This window comes from Bubalus kerabau, chromosome 4, assembly GCF_029407905.1.
Source record: "Bubalus kerabau isolate K-KA32 ecotype Philippines breed swamp buffalo chromosome 4, PCC_UOA_SB_1v2, whole genome shotgun sequence".
In the NCBI taxonomy this organism is placed as follows: Eukaryota; Metazoa; Chordata; class Mammalia; order Artiodactyla; family Bovidae; genus Bubalus; species Bubalus kerabau.
In genome coordinates this window covers 18186413-18205148 of record NC_073627.1, presented here as the reverse complement: position 1 = coordinate 18205148, position 18736 = coordinate 18186413, and the positions used below count along the sequence as shown (strand labels likewise).

The 18736-nt window shown below is 52.4% G+C and overlaps 2 protein-coding genes across 19 annotated transcripts in view; one reads left to right on the top strand and one right to left on the bottom strand.

The window, feature by feature from the left end:
- The window catches only part of MAPT (microtubule associated protein tau), a 120212-nt gene extending 111976 nt beyond the window's left edge, over positions 1–8236 (top strand). For all 14 annotated transcript variants that reach the window (XM_055575611.1, XM_055575612.1, XM_055575610.1 and 11 more), the window contains 3 exons: positions 1489–1570; positions 3099–3211; positions 7770–8236. In XM_055575611.1, coding sequence (XP_055431586.1) covers positions 1489–1570; positions 3099–3211; positions 7770–7985 — 411 coding nt within the window. In that variant the 3' untranslated portion in view covers positions 7986–8236. The remainder of the gene's footprint in view (positions 1–1488; positions 1571–3098; positions 3212–7769) is intronic.
- A 5150-nt stretch (positions 8237–13386) lies between these two features.
- KANSL1 (KAT8 regulatory NSL complex subunit 1) overlaps positions 13387–18736 on the bottom strand; it is a 172411-nt gene continuing 167061 nt past the window's right edge. For all 5 annotated transcript variants that reach the window (XM_055575609.1, XM_055575604.1, XM_055575606.1 and 2 more), the window contains 5 exons: positions 17434–17555; positions 16793–16850; positions 16455–16567; positions 15466–15718; positions 13387–15185 (listed from right to left, as the gene is read on the bottom strand). In XM_055575609.1, coding sequence (XP_055431584.1) covers positions 14958–15185; positions 15466–15718; positions 16455–16567; positions 16793–16850; positions 17434–17555 — 774 coding nt within the window. In that variant the 3' untranslated portion in view covers positions 13387–14957. The remainder of the gene's footprint in view (positions 15186–15465; positions 15719–16454; positions 16568–16792; positions 16851–17433; positions 17556–18736) is intronic.

Sequence of the window (18736 nt, the reverse complement as noted above, 5' to 3'; positions counted from 1 at the left end):
CGGAGCCCGGCCTCCTCCCTCCCCAGCCTCAACCTCCTGAGCATCTCCCTGTCCTGGCTCCCATCCTCCCCCGCCCTCCCCCATTTCTCTCCCTTCCCCTTCCCTCCCCTCCATCATGCCTTTCTCCTCTGCAACTGGTTACACCCTCACCCCCCTAAACTGAGGCTGAAAAGAGGAGAGGGAAGCCTCGCACACACCAGCCTTTGCTTTCATCTTGCTCCTGTGAGGAAAGGGGGGTAGTTTCCACAGCCCCCCTGTCCCCCCATCTCCAGCACCCCACCTGGAGCACAGGCTCAGAACCCCTCATTAACCCACCCACCGCCACAGGCGCGGGCTCCCCGCGCCTCCCTCCCCACACCTACGCACACAGGCTACATCCCCTGGTCAGCCTCCATCAACTCTGCCAGTAATCGACAAACGCCAACATGATTTTGATGAACGTAATTTGGGATTATTCCAGATGATTTAAACCTAAGTAAAAACTCCTCCTTGATGTGCTTGTTAAACCCATTCTCGGGCACAAGGCCATTCCTCCAGGTAACTCCAGGGCGGGGAGCAGGAGCCCACTGGCTCAGTGGTGATTGGCCTCTTGTGTCCTCAGGTGACCTCACACAAGGGACGTGTCACCCCGTGACCATCAGGGGCCTCCACAGTCATGGTTTTGTGCAGATTTCCTCAAGGAGACCCCCTCTGCTGACGCTGGGTCCCTGTGGGGTATCTCCTCCAGGCGGCCAGGGGGTGGCTGTGTGGCTGGGCCACATGCTGGACCCTCGGGGCGGCTCTGAGCCCTGGGGCCCCTTAGGCCTCCCCGCGTGTGTCTGCTGAGCTTCCCTGAGACACTAAACCCGTGATTCTTGCTGTGCCGCCTGACCGTCCTGCTCGTGTTCCTTTAATCTTTTCTGTAAAGAACCAAACTGTCCAGGATGTTGTGTGCCCAGGCTCCACCTGGCGCTTCACTCTTCCCGGGTCGCCGAAGTGCTCTTCTCCGCTCGCTGACCATCGTTGTTCTGCTGTAGGGGTGCTGGGGTTGGTGAAGCTTCTGGGAGAAGGTGCTCCTAACCACCCCACCCCGCCCTCTGCTCTCAGAGGCCCAGCAGACACGGCTCTCTTGCTTTGCCAAGATTTTTCAGATGCTGCACACACGGACCCCTTCTTTCTTTCTGTCCTCACTGAATGCGATCTGTCGATTTCATGTCAGGAAATCTCGAGAATGACCTTTTCACGTATGTTTGCTAAACCAGTGGTGTGGGCCTTGCCCCTATGGGGATGTAGCCCTGTATTTCTCTGAGGGTCCTTGTCCTATGGGATCGAAGGCACTCCATTTATTTCATTCCCAGGGCAGGGTTGGCAGAATTCCAACACATTTTCCTATCAGTACTAGGGTGTGCTCCTCGTGGCAGACCGGAAATGCTGTCCTGCTGCTTTTCATTGTTTCACTCCCAACAAAATAATCCTGTTTTACTCTCTCGTGTTCTCTCTCCCCTCCAGGTGCAAATAGTCTACAAACCAGTGGATCTGAGCAAGGTGACCTCCAAGTGTGGCTCATTAGGCAACATCCATCATAAGCCAGGTAGCCCTTGTAGAAGGCATAGCCCTTGTAGAAGGCAAGACTGGGCGGGGTGGTCAGGGGCGGGACCGGATGGGGCGGTGCCTTCTCCGGAAGTGGGTGGGGAGGATGGATGGGATGGGCCATCAAAGAGAGTGTTGGGGGTGGAGCTTGCTGGGGCCTGGGAGGTGTGGCTCTGTGTGTAGCTCCTGAGCGGGACCAGGTTGCCCAAGACAAGGTAGAAGGGAGGACAGATGCTGAGCTAAACCCTGACCCGCAGCTCTCCAGGCGGGCTGCGCACAGGGCCTCTGAAGCTGGGGAAGGACCTGATCTGGCCCCCGAAGACTGGCTCTGTAGATTTGGTCCCCAGTTTGGTCCTCAGCCAAGAGGAGGGACATTTCACCCACTGCTCCAGCTGTAACATGGGACTCTTGGGTCATGGCCATGTCCCCGCTGAAATGATACTGTGGAACTCTCCATGCGCACCCTTCCCCTCTCCATCTCATGCCATGCAGAAATTGGTGCTGCCTGTAGATCTTTCTGCAACAGTGGAAACGTTCTGTACCTGTCCTGCTCACTGTGGTAGCCACTCACCATATGCGGCTGATGAGCATTTGAAATATGGCCGGTGCAGTTGAGGAAATGAACCAGTTTTATTTAATGAAATTTGAGAAATTCCATGGCGGTCCAAAGGTTAGGTCTTGGCGCTTTCACTGCTGGTCCCAGGTTTGTTCCCTGATCCGGGAACTAAGATCCCACAAGCCGTGCGGTGCAGCCAAAAAAATTAAATTAAAATTTAAAAATAAATAAAATTTAAGTAGCCACGGGCTACCATCTTGGAGAGCCCAGATCTAGATTCTAACTCCTGCCTGAGAGTCCAGAGCAGGGCTTCTCCCTTAGGTCCTCTCTGGGGCTTGAACCATTACTGCAGGAAGAGAGATGGTCAGAAGTACAGTCTAGAATGTCATTATTTTCTGTCTCCCTTGGACATTTTGGGCGAGTTGAGTCTCTCTGCCTCTCCTGAGGCCACCATCCCATCACATTGTGGAGCAACTTTGTTGAGTGGCTTTATCCTTCCAAAGAAAGTAATGTAGTTCATCTCTTCCTCAGGTCATGTCTCCCACACTTGGACAGGGCATTGAGTGTCTGAGGAGGGAGAAAATGTCAGGGCCCTTCCTTATGAAGGGTGCATTTTGCCCTTCAGTTTAATTCCGAGGTCTTACAGGATGTTGGCATAGAAAGGCTCAACTCCTTGGAAGCCGACCAATTTAGAATTTAGAATAATTTCTCTTGAACTGAGCTGTCCTTTACCTTTGCACTAAGGAGAAAGAGTTTGCTGAGTAGATATTTGATGTACACCCTGATTAGTGAGATAAAAAGAAAAAAAATGAAGATGAAGCAAATTGTTTTCAAGCCCTACTTGAAAGGACCTACTTGTTCCAAAGCACACTCTAAATAAAAGCTGGTCTTAGCTTCTCCTCAAGGTTGGCGTCTGCATGCAGTCACTGGCTTAGCCCTCACTCAAGGCTCGGTGTTCTTTGTTGTGTTCCAGGAGGTGGCCAAGTGGAAGTAAAATCTGAGAAGCTGGACTTCAAGGATAGAGTCCAGTCGAAGATTGGGTCCCTGGATAACATCACACACGTCCCTGGCGGAGGGAATAAAAAGGTAAAGGGGCAGGGCAGAGGCTGTAACAGAGTGCAGTGTCTCAGAGCAGGAGAGCTGAGGGGCCCATATTGACTGGCTTGATGTGGATTCTCAGCTACTTGCGTGGCTCCACCTGGGCTGCCCTTTGCCGTCCTTGGGAGCTTTAACAGCCTTGATCCCAGGCCCCACCTTGGAGATTCTGACTAGTTTGTCTCAGGAGCCATCTGGGTACCTGGAGGGGAGCTTTTAAAGCCCCCAGGTGACTCTTCAGTGCAGTTAAAGGTGAGAGCTACTGCCCTCGGCCCTGTGGTTGGCCAGCACCCCCAAAAGGAAGTAGCTGTCGCCAAAGCCAGCCCCAGTCACCAAAAGCCAGTCATGGGAACATAACCTAATTTTCTAAATAGGTCACTAGGCAGTTAGAGCCAAACAGTGATGCTGGAATCCAGGTTTCAACAAAGCCTCTGCAAGTGTCCATGAGGAAGCCACTGGACCGGGAACCTGGGTGCTCCCCATGGTTCCTAGAAGCCCTGGGTCTGGATGTCTATGTGCAGTGGGGGTTGGGGAACCCCAGTGCCTCCCTCTGGGCTCATCACTGAATTCTGTTGTGTGGTGGCGCTTTTTCTCTTCATAAATTCAGCGAAATGCCCTCTGGGGTTTCCTGCCCATGCCTGCCCTGAAGTTCTGCAGGTGGTGCGTGTTCCAGTCTTCAGTGCCTCCCAGCAGCTGACTGAGGAGGACGGAGAGGGAAGGGCCTTCCCAGCACAGAAACCAAGACCCAGCCCAGCGGTGCAGTACAAAGGTCCCCACTAGTCGGAAGTGGCAGCTGGGCCAAGCTTGACGGGAGCCAGGGTTCCCATGCAGTCACCCCCCTCCCCCCATCCCGCCCACCTCCTCCTCCTCCTCTGGTCTGGACCGACAGACACTCCGCCTTTGCGGTGAAAGCCTGACTGCGTGGTTTCTGAGCGGCACTTGCTGCCCTGTGTGCGCTTAAAGCAGCGGTTGGCACTGATGGCTGGTGATGGAGTCCCGCGGAGGCTGAGGGGAGGCTGGGGTCCTGGTTCCCCACAGGCCTCCCTGACCATCACGCCTTTACATACAGGGTGCCTGGGTCTCCATCAGAAGTGAGACCCAGGGAAATGAGAAGGTTTTTTTGCAAAAGGCCAGCTTGTCTCCATCGCTGTGCCCCCTGTTTAACACAGGACCTCCCTGCCCTGGGGAACTTAATGAAACTGCCGTCCCACCCGGGAGAGTCTGACTGATTATATATGGAATGAGTGGGTAGGTCTGGGTGTTGGTGATTCCGGGTGAAGGAAGGCCTCTACCCCGACTCTGGAAGCTTCTCTTTCTGGGGGAAAGCTCTGGGCTTGACTCTGCTTGGAGCCGTGACCCCCAGAAGCTCTGCAAGCCCTCTCAGCCTTAGGTTCTCCTTCAGCAAAAGGACAGAAACATCCCCATCCCGGAGACCAGGGTGAGGCAGGGTCCAGGAGGGTGCCTGGAGCTCTGTAGTCATCAAACAACACGAGTTAGACGCAAATCCAGGTCTGGACTTCTGTTTTCACTCATCTCTGTGTTGCCTCAGAAAGGGAGGGCCCTGCCCACTGCCCGGAAGACACTGTGCTGCTCCCAGAGGGTTTCCTCGTGTTCAGTCCCATTTCCCTCTGTGATGAGCAACACGGCTGACAAGTGGTGGAGCGCAGGAACCCCGCCACCCGAGCTCCTTTCAGCCTGGGGAGTTTGGGGACGTTCCCAGGAGGGTGTCACATTTTTCTTAAGAACATAAACGTACGTCAAAATGGTCTTTCAGTTACAGTAATAAGGAAGAGTTCTTTTTTCAAAGCAGTCACCCAAAATAAGCATATAGCTTAGATGGGAGCCTGATTTTTCTTTACATTCACATGCCCCTACAATGCTCTTTTCCTGGGATCCGGGGACTTCTGACCTTGTGGGGAGAAGTCACATGTGTGAGAGCAGGCAGGCAGGTGTACACATTTTCCTGGTCTCACCAGATGCTCATGAAGGTCTTGGGTTTGTGCTAAGTCACTGCAGTCATGTCTGACTCTTTATGACTCTGTGGACCGAAGCCCACCAGGCTTCTCTGTCCATGGGATTTTCCAGGCAAGAATACTTGGGTGGGTTCCCGTGCCCTCCTCCAGGGGATCTTTCTGATCTAGGGATTGAACCTGTGTCTCTCAAGTCTCCTGCATTGGCAGGCAGACCCTTTATCACTAGCACCACCTGGGAAGCCCCCAAAGAGGTCCTAAGACCCCAAAAAGGTTGAGGATTACTGTGTCCATCACTTCAGAGCTCATCAGAGAGAATAACTATGTACTGCTTGGCATCTCCAGCTAAACTGTCTGCTTCTGAGCTTTCCAGGTATCCTTTGGAGCGAAGACCTCCGGGTCAAGGATGCTCTACTTACTTTTTTTTTCTTTAATTTTAAATTGAAGTCTAGTTGATTTACAGTGTTGTGTTAATTTCATGTGTAGAGCACAGTGATTTAGTTATACAGACATACATATATTCTTTTTTGGATTCTTTTCCTTTATAGGTTATTGCAAAGTATTGAGTATAGTTAGTTCCCTGTGCTAGACAATAGGTTCTTGTTGCTTATCTATTTTATATGTAGTAGGGTATATGTTAGGTCTTCCCTGGTGGCTCAGAGGTTAAAGTGTCTGTCTGCAATGCGGGAGACCTGGGTTCGATCCCTGGGTCGGGAAGTTCCCCTGGAGAAGGAAATGGCAACCCACTCCAGTATTCTTGCCTGGAGAATCCCATGGACAGAGGAGCCTGGTGGGCTACAGTCCACGGGGTTGCAAAGAGTCGGACACGACTGAGCGACCTTACTTACTTACTTACTTAGGGTATATGTTAATCCTAACTTCTGATTTATCCCCCTTCCCCTTTCCCCTTTGGTAACCATAAATTTGTTTTCTGTCTGTGAGTCTCTTTCTGTTTTGGAAATAAGTTCATTTGTATCTTTTTTTTTTTGCAATATCATTTATTTATGGTGTTGTGCCAATCTATTCTGTATAGCAAGATGACTCAGTTATATACATACATCCTTTTTTTATTGTATTCCTTTCCATTATGGTTTATCGCAGGATGCTGAATAGAATTCCCTGTGCCATACAGAAGGACCTTGTTGTTTATCCATTCTACATATACTAGTTTGCATCTGCTAATCCCAAACTCCCAATCCATCCATCCCTCACACCCTCTTGGTAACCTCAAGTCTGATCTCTGTGTCTGTGAGTCTGTCCTGTCTGTGAGTCTGTCTCTGTTTTGTAGACGGGTTCATTTGTGCCATATTTTAGATTCCATATACAAATGATATATAGTATTTGTCTCTCTCTGACTGACTTCACTTAGTACCATAATCTCTAGTTGCATCCATGTGGCTACAAATGGCAATATTTCATTCTTTTTGTGGCTGAATTCCGTTCTCACATCTTTATTCATTTGTCAATGGGCTTTGAGGTTGTTCCCACGTTTTGGCAATCTTGAGTAGTGCTGTGAACACAGGCCTGCTGGGTCATATGGCGACTCTTATCTGTAGACCTTTTGTTGATGGCCATTATAGCTGGAGTGAGGTGAAACTGCGTGTGGTTTTTGACTTGCATTTCTCTAATAATTAGCGATGTTGAGCACCTTTTCACATGCTTTTTGGCCATCCTTGTCTTCTTTAGAGAAATGTCTTTTTAGATCATCTGCCTAATTTTTGACTGAGTTGTTTCTTTTTTGACAATGAGTTGTATGAGCTGTGAGTATATTTCAGAACAATGCACTGCTTTGATCAGGGCTCCGTTGCATCGTGCTTTCTGGTACACCTGCCAGCGCTGCCCACAGCAGCTGCCACCTCGAGGGTCCTCATCAGTCACTGGCAAACGGGAAGAGTGTGTCTGGCTCAAAGCTGGATGGCTGGGGACCTGGGCCCCTCCCCGTGTCTCCTCCAGCCTCTCTTCCCACACTTCGATCTGCAGCCTGGCAAAGTGCACGTGCACAGCCACGTGAAATGCGCGTGCCTTTGACCTACTGCAATCCCACTTCTAGGAGGCACGGTACATATATGAAATGATGTGAGTACAAGGTTATTCAACATTTTTCACACAGCATTGTCTGTGAGAGCAAAAGATTGGAACAACCTAAATATCTACCCACAGGGGAGTAGATACATTTTGGTACATCTGCTGTGATGGGAAAGCAAGCAGCCTCAACAAGCAGTGAAGGAGCTGTGTAGGGACAATGCAAGGTATTAAACCTAAACACCAGAGTGCAAAGCATGTGGATACTGTTGCCATATGTATGCATATATGTACATGTATATGTATTTTTTTCTCTACTCACACATATAGGTTTGCATGGGTGGGCTATTCCTAGAAGGGTACACAAAAAACCCACAATGGTCACTGCTTCTGGAGAGGGGGCCTGGGAGGCTGGCTGGCAGGTGACTAGGATGTTGCAGCTTAGCTGTTGGGAAGCCATGAAGCCGTCGTGGCCACCATGGCTCTCTCCCTCCCAAGGCCAGCGGGCGTCACCTGACCCAGCTCGCCTCCTTAGCCTGCCCGCTCTTCTCTTACAGATCGAAACCCACAAGCTGACCTTCCGCGAGAACGCCAAAGCCAAGACCGACCACGGGGCGGAGATCGTGTACAAGTCACCGGTGGTGTCGGGGGACACGTCCCCCCGGCACCTCAGCAACGTGTCCTCCACCGGCAGCATCGACATGGTGGACTCGCCGCAGCTCGCCACCCTCGCTGACGAGGTGTCCGCCTCCCTGGCCAAGCAGGGTTTGTGATCAGGCCCCGGGGCGGTCAATAATCGTGGAGAGAAGAGAGTGAGAGTGTGGAAAAAAAAAGAATAATGCTCTGGCCCTTCGCCCTCTGCCCTCCCCCAGCTGCTCCTCACAGATCGGTTCATCGGTTAATCACTAACCTGCTTGTCGCTCAGCTCTGGCTCGGGGCTTCCAAATCAGTGACCGGAACAGAGCCAAGTTCAGCTTTCCAAATTGATGGGTGGGCCAGTCCTAATAAAGTATTTTTAAAAACACTCCAAAAGGGGGCCCCACCCAGAATTTCCTTGGGCAGTTACTCTGATTCTTTTTTTTTCCCCCTCTGAGTGGAAGAGAGAGAAGGGAGGCTCTGAAAGCTGCTTCCGGGGGCTCTCCAGGCCTGGGGGGGTGCCCCATTCTGGGGGTGTCCCCGAGGCAGCAGTGGCAACAAGGGACTTGAAACTTGGCACATTGGTGGAGCCACAGGCGCACGGGGCCGCCTTTGGAGCTGGACGGGGTGGGCGGGGCGGGGCAGGGGGCGGGGCGGGAAGCGGAGGGGCCTGTGGGGGGCGAGGACGCTGGGGCCTGCCTGGAGGGCAGCGGGCTGGGCACAGCCTCCACCACCCGCCGCAGCCTCGGACCAAGCGGCGTCCCGTTCATGGCGGCTCGGGGTCGGCGGAGGCCTACCCTCTGCGGGGAGAAGGGACGGGGCAGGAGAAGGAAGGTGATGGGAAGGACGTCGTGTGGGTCACCTCCTTGGAAAAGACCACCGAGCGCTGGCCTCTTCCTTGCTTCTCGCAGGGTGGGTGGGGGGTCCTGAGCAGAGGGGCTTCGCTCCGCCCCCTGGAAACCCCGTTTTATTGAGTTCTGAAGGTGGGAACTACAGCCGCGTTTTTGGCCACCTCACAGATCTGGGACTTAGGGCTAACCAGTTCTCTTTGTAAGGACTTGTGCCTCTTGGGAGTACCTGCCTGTTCCCAAGCCTGGGCCTCCGGTCCTAAACCTCTCCTCCTTCCCACGGCCATGCAGCCCTGCGTCTGCCCCCACCACGCCTGTGTGTCTGCCGTGCGGAGCCTGGTCACTGCCTGTCCCCTCGCTATGTCACGCTGTCCCGAGTTCCCCGCCTCGCCACCCACCCCTTCTCGGTAATGGACATTGTTCCGATGGGGCGACACCTGCTCTATACCAAGGGGGAAGTCAAGGAGGGCGAGGTCCAGACGCCGGGACCGCCATCTCTCTGAGTTACAGGCATCCAGCTGTGTCCCTCACAATGGCCCCCACGACCGTACTCAGTTCCCTGCCCCCACCGCCATCACAGTCGCAAGCCAGGGTGGGGTTCGCAGTGACCCTGGATGTGCATGCCTTGTCTGGGCCCGGTCCCCGTCCAGTGCTGAGCTGGCAGCAGGCTGGCCGTCCTGGATGCCAGAGATGGCACTGGGGCAGGCAGGCAAGACCACGCCCCCGTTGTCCCCCACTTCTGCCCCAGCTTGTGACTGCCAGCCTCTTGGAGCCCGGGCGCTGCTCGATCCCAAGTCTGTGTCATCGGCCCTCTGCACCCCGAAAAGGGAAACGTGCCCCCTCGGAACTGGTTCTTCCCCCCGACCCAGCGGGAAGCAGGGTGGTCTGTCCTGGAGCAGCTGAACATATACATAGATGTCGCCCTCCCCTCCCCGTCCACACCCTGTCGCCTTGTAGTCTGATTTGTCTGTTTATGCTTGGATTCACCAGAGTGACTATGATAGTGAAAAGAAAAAAAAAAAAGGACGCATGTATCTTGAAATGCTTGTAAAGAGGTTTCTAACCCGCCCTCGCGGGAGTCCCAGGTGTCACTCACCCCACAGAGGGGACTCAGATCCAGAAGGCCCATGTGGCTCTCCCAGTTGATGAAAGATTTCCGTCAGCATCAGGGACCCCACAGAGACCAGATCCTGACACTGGGGAACTCGGCTGTGCACACCTGAAGCCCGGGAGAGGACAGCAGCTCCGGTATCCCCTCCCTGACCCGGGGCTCCCTTCTGTCAGGCAGAGGGCATGTGTCTTGTGGTGAAGATGGTCCAGGAGAAGCCCCACAGCAGCCCCAAGAGAGGGTCAGACAGCTCCCCACATCACGAATGCCCACTGGGGCAAGGTCTGCAGCCCACTCCTCAGCTCCAAGCTCTCCCTCAGGAAGGATGGTCCAGCCACCCACTCAGGGCCCATACAGCCAAAGCAGGGCCTGGAAGGAAGGACCGGCCCCAGGGGCCCCAGCTTCCTGACACGGTGACAAGTCAGAAGACACTTGCCGACCCTCTTCTGCCACGGGGACAAGGGAAGCCGCCTTTGTCAAAATCTGCTGTTTAAAGAAAATCTCAGCCTCGGTCCAGGTCTGCCACTTGTGGTGTGGGGACAGTCAAAGGCAACCCTGTGGGGCTGGGAGGGTCGGAGTCCAGGGCCGGCTGCTCCATTTGCAATCAGAGCGTTCCATGCTAGGGATCACGTGGGCCCCAAACGTCCCCCCGGGAGGCTCGGTCCTCCGAGTCCCAGCTGGTCTTGGAAGGGTTCTGAGGGAGGAGGAGGAAACATGCTGTAAAGATGTGAGAGATGTGGCCCCTCCTTACTGCCACCAATTTTGGCTGCATTCCTTGCACCCCTCCTTGCAGTCTCATGTCTGACTTTCCAAGTACTTCCTTCCCAGAGGGCTCTGGAATCGCCTGTGTTGGGATCAGCCTGAAGATCGTGGTTTAGGTGATCAGGTCAGTTGCTGGCAGGGAGTCTGCAAAGGGATGCTGGCTTGTAAGCTTAAATGAGGACAATCCCCCCAGAGCTGGCACACCCCCACCCGTTTCCTCCAGAATCGGTGTCCCTCATCCACTTGGTCCCCTCAAGCTCTCCACTCACTCTATCAATAATTCCATTTAAATTGACTTCAGTGGTGAGACCGTATCCTGTTTGCGATTGCTTGTTGTATTCAAGGGGGGAGGGGGGAGGAACCTGTAAGATAGTTAAACCACTGGGCAAAGGGGTGCAGTAGTCCGAGGCCTAGTTAACTCTTTTCTTCGTGATTTCAACCATGGGTGCCAGAAGTCCCTTGGGATTTCGCCTTTCCACTGACAGGTGCCGCAGGCTGCCAGCTAGTTCTCCTTCCCGACCAAGTGGTGAGGTTTGTGGAGGAATCGAGATATGGTTGCTCTGTCCTGCTGCCCTTTTGCAGGGTCCCGAGCTCACAATCCTGCCTCCCAAAGCCGCTTTGAGGCATCCTTTCCTCAAAGTTATTGGTACCTCCGTGTCACCATTCCCACCAGCTCCAGACACACAGCCTATACTTCTAACAGTTGCTAAGATCTCGTCACCCTTTGATCTCTGTCCTCCGAGGACAGCAGAGAGAGGCAGGGATGAGGGCAGAGGTGGAGGTCATCGGCTTGTCCTCTCTACAGAAGTGTGGCTTCAAGAGACTTCTGGTTTCAGTTTTGAAAAGGGTTTACCCTGGGCACTGACACTGTCTCACCTCCTCCCGGACTGAGCCCCGTGAGTTTGCAGTGTGGGGCAGGGCAATTTCTGGTACTTGCAAGTCCCATGATTTCTTTGTTAATTTTGAGGGTGGGGGGAGGGACATGAAACCATCTTAGCTTAGCTTCCTGTCTGTGAATGTCCATATTGTGTATTGTGTGTTTTAACAAATGATTTACACTGACTGTTGCTGTAAAAGTGAATTTGGAAAAATAAAGTTATTACTCTGATTAAATAAGGCCTTTGTGTATGGATTTAAAGGACCAGAAAATGATGTTACAATTTCTAAGTCCCTTCCCAGCCTTTGGGAACTTAGCTCAGGAAATGACAATACTGTTGAAACCTGGATGCGAGGATTTACCAGCTGGCTCTGGGGCCCTGAAGGTGAAAACTCTCAGACTTGTTCATTTCCAGTTGATTTTCTCATTCTGGTGCTGGCAAACCATCCTGGTCCAACTCAAAAGGCAATAAATACCCTTGTGGCTCAGTTCACAAGGCTCAGCCTGTCAAAGACCCAAACCACTGTATTCAGACCTGAGACGGCAGGGGTAGCTCGGCAAGATCTCTTGATCCCTGGAAATGAGCGGAGAGGCCTGGGGCTGAAGCAGGACACTGACTGGGTCAGTCAGTGGAATGAGGGGCTCTGGTTCCTTCTGGGATCAGAGCTGCTCTCCTCTGAGCCTCATCTCAGGTGGACAGTGCTAGATCTCAATTAGGGATCCCAAGGAGCCCCTGGTGAGGCTGCAGACGAAAAGAAAAGCAGAGCAGAACCCATCGTGTTAATTATTGTTCCTTAGTGATTATGTCAAGGTCATAATGCTCAGGCCTTTGATTTTTTCACAGTTTCAAAACAAATTTTCACTTTTCTCAGCTTTTGCTGACATGCTTTAGCCACTGCAGACGGAAGCTTAAGTACAGCAGATCTTAACCGCCAACTACAGAAGCAGCAACAGGGCAGCCAAAGAGAAATGTTACTTCAGAACTCGGGTAAAAAAAAGACCGCCCCCCCCCCCCAAAAAAATAATATATATATATATATATAAATAAAACGCTCAGGCAGCTTCACTGGCTGTGTCAACCTGATTGCTGTGAAAAGGCAAAAAGGAAGCAGCGAGAGAACCAGGCCAGCCCACTTACTCATCTTCTACAAAGAAAATCAAAACTTTTCTTCTTTCCTCAGAAGAAAGCTGCTGAGAACCAGCTCAGGCTCTATGCAAAGTATATTAAATTCTCAGTGATCTCAACCCCAGAGGTCAAAAGTGAGATGTGAAATCTCCACTAGAGAGCAATTTATTTTCTTCATCATTTTATTATTTTTGGCCGCGCTGGGTCTTCGTTGCTGTGCGTGGGTGGGCTTGCTGCAGCGGCTTCTCTTGCTGCAGGGCACTGGCCCCAGGCTGCTGCTCAGGCTTCAGTAGTTGTGGTGCATGGGCGCAGTTGCCACTTGGCATGGGGGATCTTCCCGGATCAAGAATGAACCCATTTCTCCTGCATCGGCAGGTGGATTCTTTGTCACTGATTCACCTGGGAATCCTAGAGAGCAATTTAGAATAGATTAAAAAAAAAAAAAAGCCACACTGCCAGCTGGCCTCACTAGAGGTAGAATATTAAAGCCTGAGTATAGAAACGAAGAGCCTGTGCACCACAATGGAGACCCAGCGCAGCCGAAAAAAAAAAAAGAACTTAAAAAAAAAAAAAAAAAAAGCAATGGGTCCATTACTTACATCCAACAAACACCACCTTTCCTCCTGACATCTCTTACCCCCCCACACCCATGAAAACCCCCATCCCCTCTCTGGTGACTGTCAGAGGAGCCCGCCTGTGCCCAGAAGATGGCATGGAGCCTTCCCAAGGTTCGGCGCCAGTCAGGGAAACTCCCCCAGCAGGGCAGGTCCTTACCACCACCATTACCATGTCCAGTGACAAGAAAGGCCTGGCATACTACGTTCTGTAACTTTTTTTTATTATTTTTTTCAATTTTTCCTTCCTTTTTTTTTTTTTTTAAGCACTAGTTTGTGCTTTGCGAACAGAATCAAGACATTAACAAAGATCAGCTTCTCTGAAGAAAAGCATTTCTATAGAACAAAGACAGCTACATGTTTCGCTGCCAATACACAGCTCAAAGCAGGAAAAGAAAATATTTACAAAATACAAGGTTTTTTTTTCCCATTTTTGATTTTTTTTTTTTTTTTACAATGCTAAAAGGGTTATTCAGAATTTTCAACCTTATAAATAGAAGAAGCACTTTATGCATAGGGATATGGTGCATTATTGTTTTTTTAAAGAAACAATGACAAACCCTTTAACTTGCAAACAGAATCAAAAAAAAAAAAAAAAATCACTAATGTTGAAAATTGTGAAAAAACCCCAACATTAAGCAGTTTGTCTACTATTTTTATACGATTACAAAATGGCGCAAAAAAAAAAAAAAAAGTCCTTATTGCCCCCCTTTTGGTGATGTGATCATAGATGAGACAGGCACACGGTTAACCCAGGGGGTGACGGGGAGTGATGGGAACCACAGCAAGGACCAGACAGTGTTCCACAGGCAAAGGAGCTAGAGAGAGGAGGGGTGGACAGACACCAACAAGGAACCGGACTGGAGGAGGAGGGGGATACGACCAAATGACTCCAAATGACCCCATCAGTGAAAATGATTACAGAGGGGCGATGGCTGCTCATTTCCCAGCCTCCCTAGAGTCAGAGGAGCTGGAAGACCCTACACCTTCACAGACCAGGGTACGTGGGAAAAACATTCCAAGGGGAAGGACCACATGTGTGGGTGTGCATCTGGTGTGGGGGAGCAGATGAGGGGATTGGGAAGGATACGGACCCGAGCAGCTGCAGCCAGGTTACTGCAGTTAAGGAGTCAAGACAGGGATGACTGAACGCAGAGGAAACCCTGGTACTCTCCAAGATCTGGGGGACAAGGGGAAGCCATTCTGTCAGCTGAGAGCTGAGTGGGAACAGCTGGCAGGGCCAGTCAAGAGGCTCTGGTTGGGGTGCTCCAGCACAGTCGACCAAGGGGACCCAGCTGGGAGGGCCACAGCTGAGCCAAGCCACAGAGGGGCAGGCCAGCGAGAGCCCAGAGCACACTGCTCTCCCCAACCCTCACCTCAGGGGGCGACACTGAGCTGGAGAGTCCTTCCCCTCTGCCCACCTGGCTGTCCCACCCTGCCCACTGGGGCGAAGGAGAGGGGTGACCATCCGACATGGCTAAGTCCAGTGATTCAACAGTGCAGAGGAGGTGCCAGGCTCAGGCCAGCAGGCTCTTATCCTGAACTTCTGTTTGCCAACTGGAGGAAGTGCTCAGGCGTGTGACAGAAAACATGGAAACCAAAACAGAACAAAAATCAAAACAAGAAAGAAAAATACCAAAGTAGAATCTAAATTCCTTAAATTCACTAAAAACTGTGAAAATTTTCGGCATATGATGTTTGAATATCAAACGCAGAGATTTCTGAAGCTTTAATGCCAATAGTTAGTGAGTCTGCTTAGATTCTCATATCCCACTCATCTGTGAGTTGGACGCTGAGCTGTGACTGTGGCCGTCAGATGCCGACTCTTGAGGGGAACGACAGGAGGCGAGGTGGGCGCCACCTCTGTCTCCCGGCCAGTCTTGCTGCCCGAGGTGCGCCGAGTGCAGCGGGACGCCCGTTCCTGTGCATCCAGTTGGTCCTCACTCTCCGCCTGGGGGCTGTACGCCAGGGGGAAGGTCCTCCGCTCCCACGGCTGGACGGACTGTGGGCAGACAAGACGCCATGGTGAGGCCCGGCCCCAGGTCTGTGAGCTCTGGGGCAGGCTTAGGGACGATTTTCAGAGTGGGCACCCTTATAACAAGGGCCAGTGTTCTATGGCACCTTCAGAAGGTCAATGTCAAGTACAGTCCCTTGTCCCCTTCAAACTGCGGATGGGGGGGGGGGGGGTGGTCCATAAAATGAAGGTCCATCTTGAGCAGGTACTGTCCCCCCAACTGCCCCATCTGCCACCCCCAATCCCATAGAAAGGTGTTGCTGCTCACCTGTTCGTCCAGCCCCAGCTCTGGTGTGGAACAGCGCGTGTCTTCGCTGGCCAGGTGTCGGAGGGTGTCCCGAGCCACGGGAGTGAGGGGGGCCGAGTGCAGCTCTGGGCTAATAGGGCTCCTGGGGGACTGCCCATGGGAGAACTCCGACAAGGAGTGACTGCTACTGACGTCCGGGGAGGCGGGCTGGGGGGTGGAGGGGTTGGCACTTCCCAGTTGAGGTGTTGTCCGTCCATCTGATGACCGGTAAGACCTGTACCCCAAGAAGAACAATCTGAGTGCCTGGTGACAGGGAGTTTCTTGTATATTCGTTTTGGGGGTTGGGGAGGTGGCAGGCTTTTGTCATGCCAGAAAAAGCCAAAAAAGGTGGCATGTCATGTCATGCATGACAAAAGCCTCCTGACCAGCAGAGCCGAGGCAGACGGACACTAGCAGTTCGCGCCTTGGAACCACAAACCCTCGCTTCCCCCGTCACTACGCACAGGGGCAGGCACACGCTATGGGCAAAAAGCAAAAAAGAGCCCAGATCCTTCTTCTTGAGAGCCCTGAGGGCTGCTCACTGTAATATTAAAGGAGAGAGGGCAGGACAGTTCTCCGGAGTCAAGCGGGACCACAGAGCTGTGCACACTCCACCGTCCACAGAAGGTGAGCTGGTCCGGAGGCCTCCAAAGCTCCTCCGACCGTATCACCACACCCCTGATCAGCCTCCAACTTCCCAGATGGCCTACTCCTGGAGTTGGGAGACCACCAGAGTTAGGCATAACTGGACAGTAACCACTCAGCAAGGACCCAGCCTTTGACTACTTGTACCCGCACTGGTCCCAACAAACATCAAGGAACTTGTGCATTCTCCACCACTGCCAGTGAGGAATACGAAGAGCAAGGAATACGAAGAGCAACTAAGTGACAACCCACGGGCACAGCTCGGGCCCAAGCTCCCCGCTGACCCTCCCTCCACAGGCCCTGGGGACCTGCGCCTGTCCCATCACCTGCTGCCTCGCCGCTGAGGTGGCACACTCGTGGTCCACAGCCACCGAGCCCTCTCCATCTCCTCACATTTGGCATGCAGAGCGGCGAAGGCTGCGTCAGACAGGTCCTCGATCTGCAAAAGAGCACCTTTGTGGACCCCCCTTTCTGCCAGGAAGTCATGTTTAAGTGGGGGTAGATCAGTTCTAGAAGCAGCACACCGTTGCCCCCCACCCCGCCCCCGTATACTAGGCTCTTCCTGGTAAGGACAAGAATACAACGAAGCCTGCACTGGACACCCACAGGTCTTGAAGTGTCTGCAGTGTGTGCGCTCTTCTAAGAGGACCGAACAAGCCATTACCTCCTCGTTCTCCTCGTCAGGGCTCCCCTTCAGAGACCGAAGATCAACCTCCCGCCAGCTGCAAGACAAAGAAGGCAGAATTGTGAGAATGCAGGCAGTCAGGCCAGAAAAGCATATGCGCGAGGGAACGCGTGCTCACCACCTGCTCTCACTGGGCCTTCTCAGCCCTGGGGGACTCTTTCCATCAGAGGCCTCACACTCGATGCCCACAAGGGCCACAACAGGGAAAGCGGGCTGAGGGCAGGAGCAGAGCTGGGGGACCGACAAACTCAAGCAGAAGAACCTGTTTCAAGGGGACCAACGCTACTCAGCACCAACTGGTTGCTACCATATGGGGATGCATAGACAGGGTTGCCCAAATTTTTGATTTGTCAACAAACACTAGAAATAAAGATTCCTATGTGAAATCTTGCTTTGACACTGACAACATATTCAGTATTTTAAAACACATTTGTATGCATCAAACAGCCAGTTTGTGGCCTGTGGTCCGGTTGGCACACATATAATGAAGAAAATTATATACAGAAATAATTTCACTCTGATCCTTTCTCTTAATGATAAAAGCCAAGGCTAGGCCCCACAACCCAGTGACTAGGGGACAGGGAGACCAAAGAGCAGAGCTGATCGTGCAGGGCTTCTACCTGGGGGTAAGGATTTCCTTGTACTGGAGCTTCTCTACACGGGTGGTTGCAGCGACAGACATTGGGATGACAATGTTGTTAATATCGAAGGAGCTCTCTCCCCTTCTCCTCCTTACTGGCTGCTGTAAGACAAAGGCAAGTTTAAAAGGGAAGAACAATTCTACACACATCAAATCCCAAACCTGAGATTTAGAACAGGATCACCAATAACCAGGCATCTGGGTCCTGGGGAGGGCCCAAGGAGGGATGACAGCAACTGCCTGCACTGTGGGGGTGGTCTCCCACCAGCAATGTGCTTAGGAGAAATACCAGGTGGGGCCTGAGGAGGACCTTCCCTTCACAAGTCTCACTGGCCACCCTCTTTATTCATGTGCTCACGTGAAGAGAGACCTCTACTCAGTTTCACAGAGGGTATCCTGGCGCCTTGAGACAACTGCCACAGTTTATCGACTCCTCCATACATCTTTAACAACACCCCCCCAAAACCTCCTGTTTCCCCCCTTTTATCTCTATGACACAGACCCATGGTGGAAAAAGCAATGCTTAAGCCTAGAGGTAAATCTCTGGACTAAAAAGATGAACTCTTCCATCCTGAAAGATGCCCCATGGGAGGCTGAGCTCAGTGGATCTGCTAACCTTGGTTGCCATGAAAGCACTTCCTTCTCGCAGATCTGAACTCTTCAGCTAAATCTGTGCCCAACATCTGCTGAACCCTTATGTGATTTCCCCTTTCTGGCTATTATTCTTAGGCGAAAAGCTAAGAGCGTTCTAGGTGTATCAATGGAGAGGAGTGGAGGGAAATGGATGAAGAGGCCTCGTCTGTAGAGCTCACACTCCTGAAGAAAGACGATTCGTTCCTATAGGAAGTTAAGATCAAACTCCTGGAAAAGAACACTTAGTAAGGATCCAATATTAGGGAGCAGGGGCGGGGCCTTCTGCAGCAGCTGGGAGACTGGAGGAGCAATCGAGCAGGGAGCCAAGGGGCATGGTTTCTTAGATGGAGGGGCAAGTCTGAGGGCTGCTTGTGTCCAGATAGCAAACACCCTGCCCTGAAACAGAGACTGGCAACTGAGCTGTGAGGACACAGGCAAACAGTGGATGACAAACACGCTGCCATGGCGACAATACAGCTGCCACCACCTCAGAGGCTGCATCCAGACCCAGACCACCAGCACAGCCAGCCCAGGCCCAGACCACCAGCGCGGCCAGCCCAGGGGGAGGGGTCAGTGCGGCCAGCCCAGACCCAAAGCACCAGCGCGGCCACCCCAGAGGGAAGGGGTCAGGGAGCAGGGTGGGGCGAGAG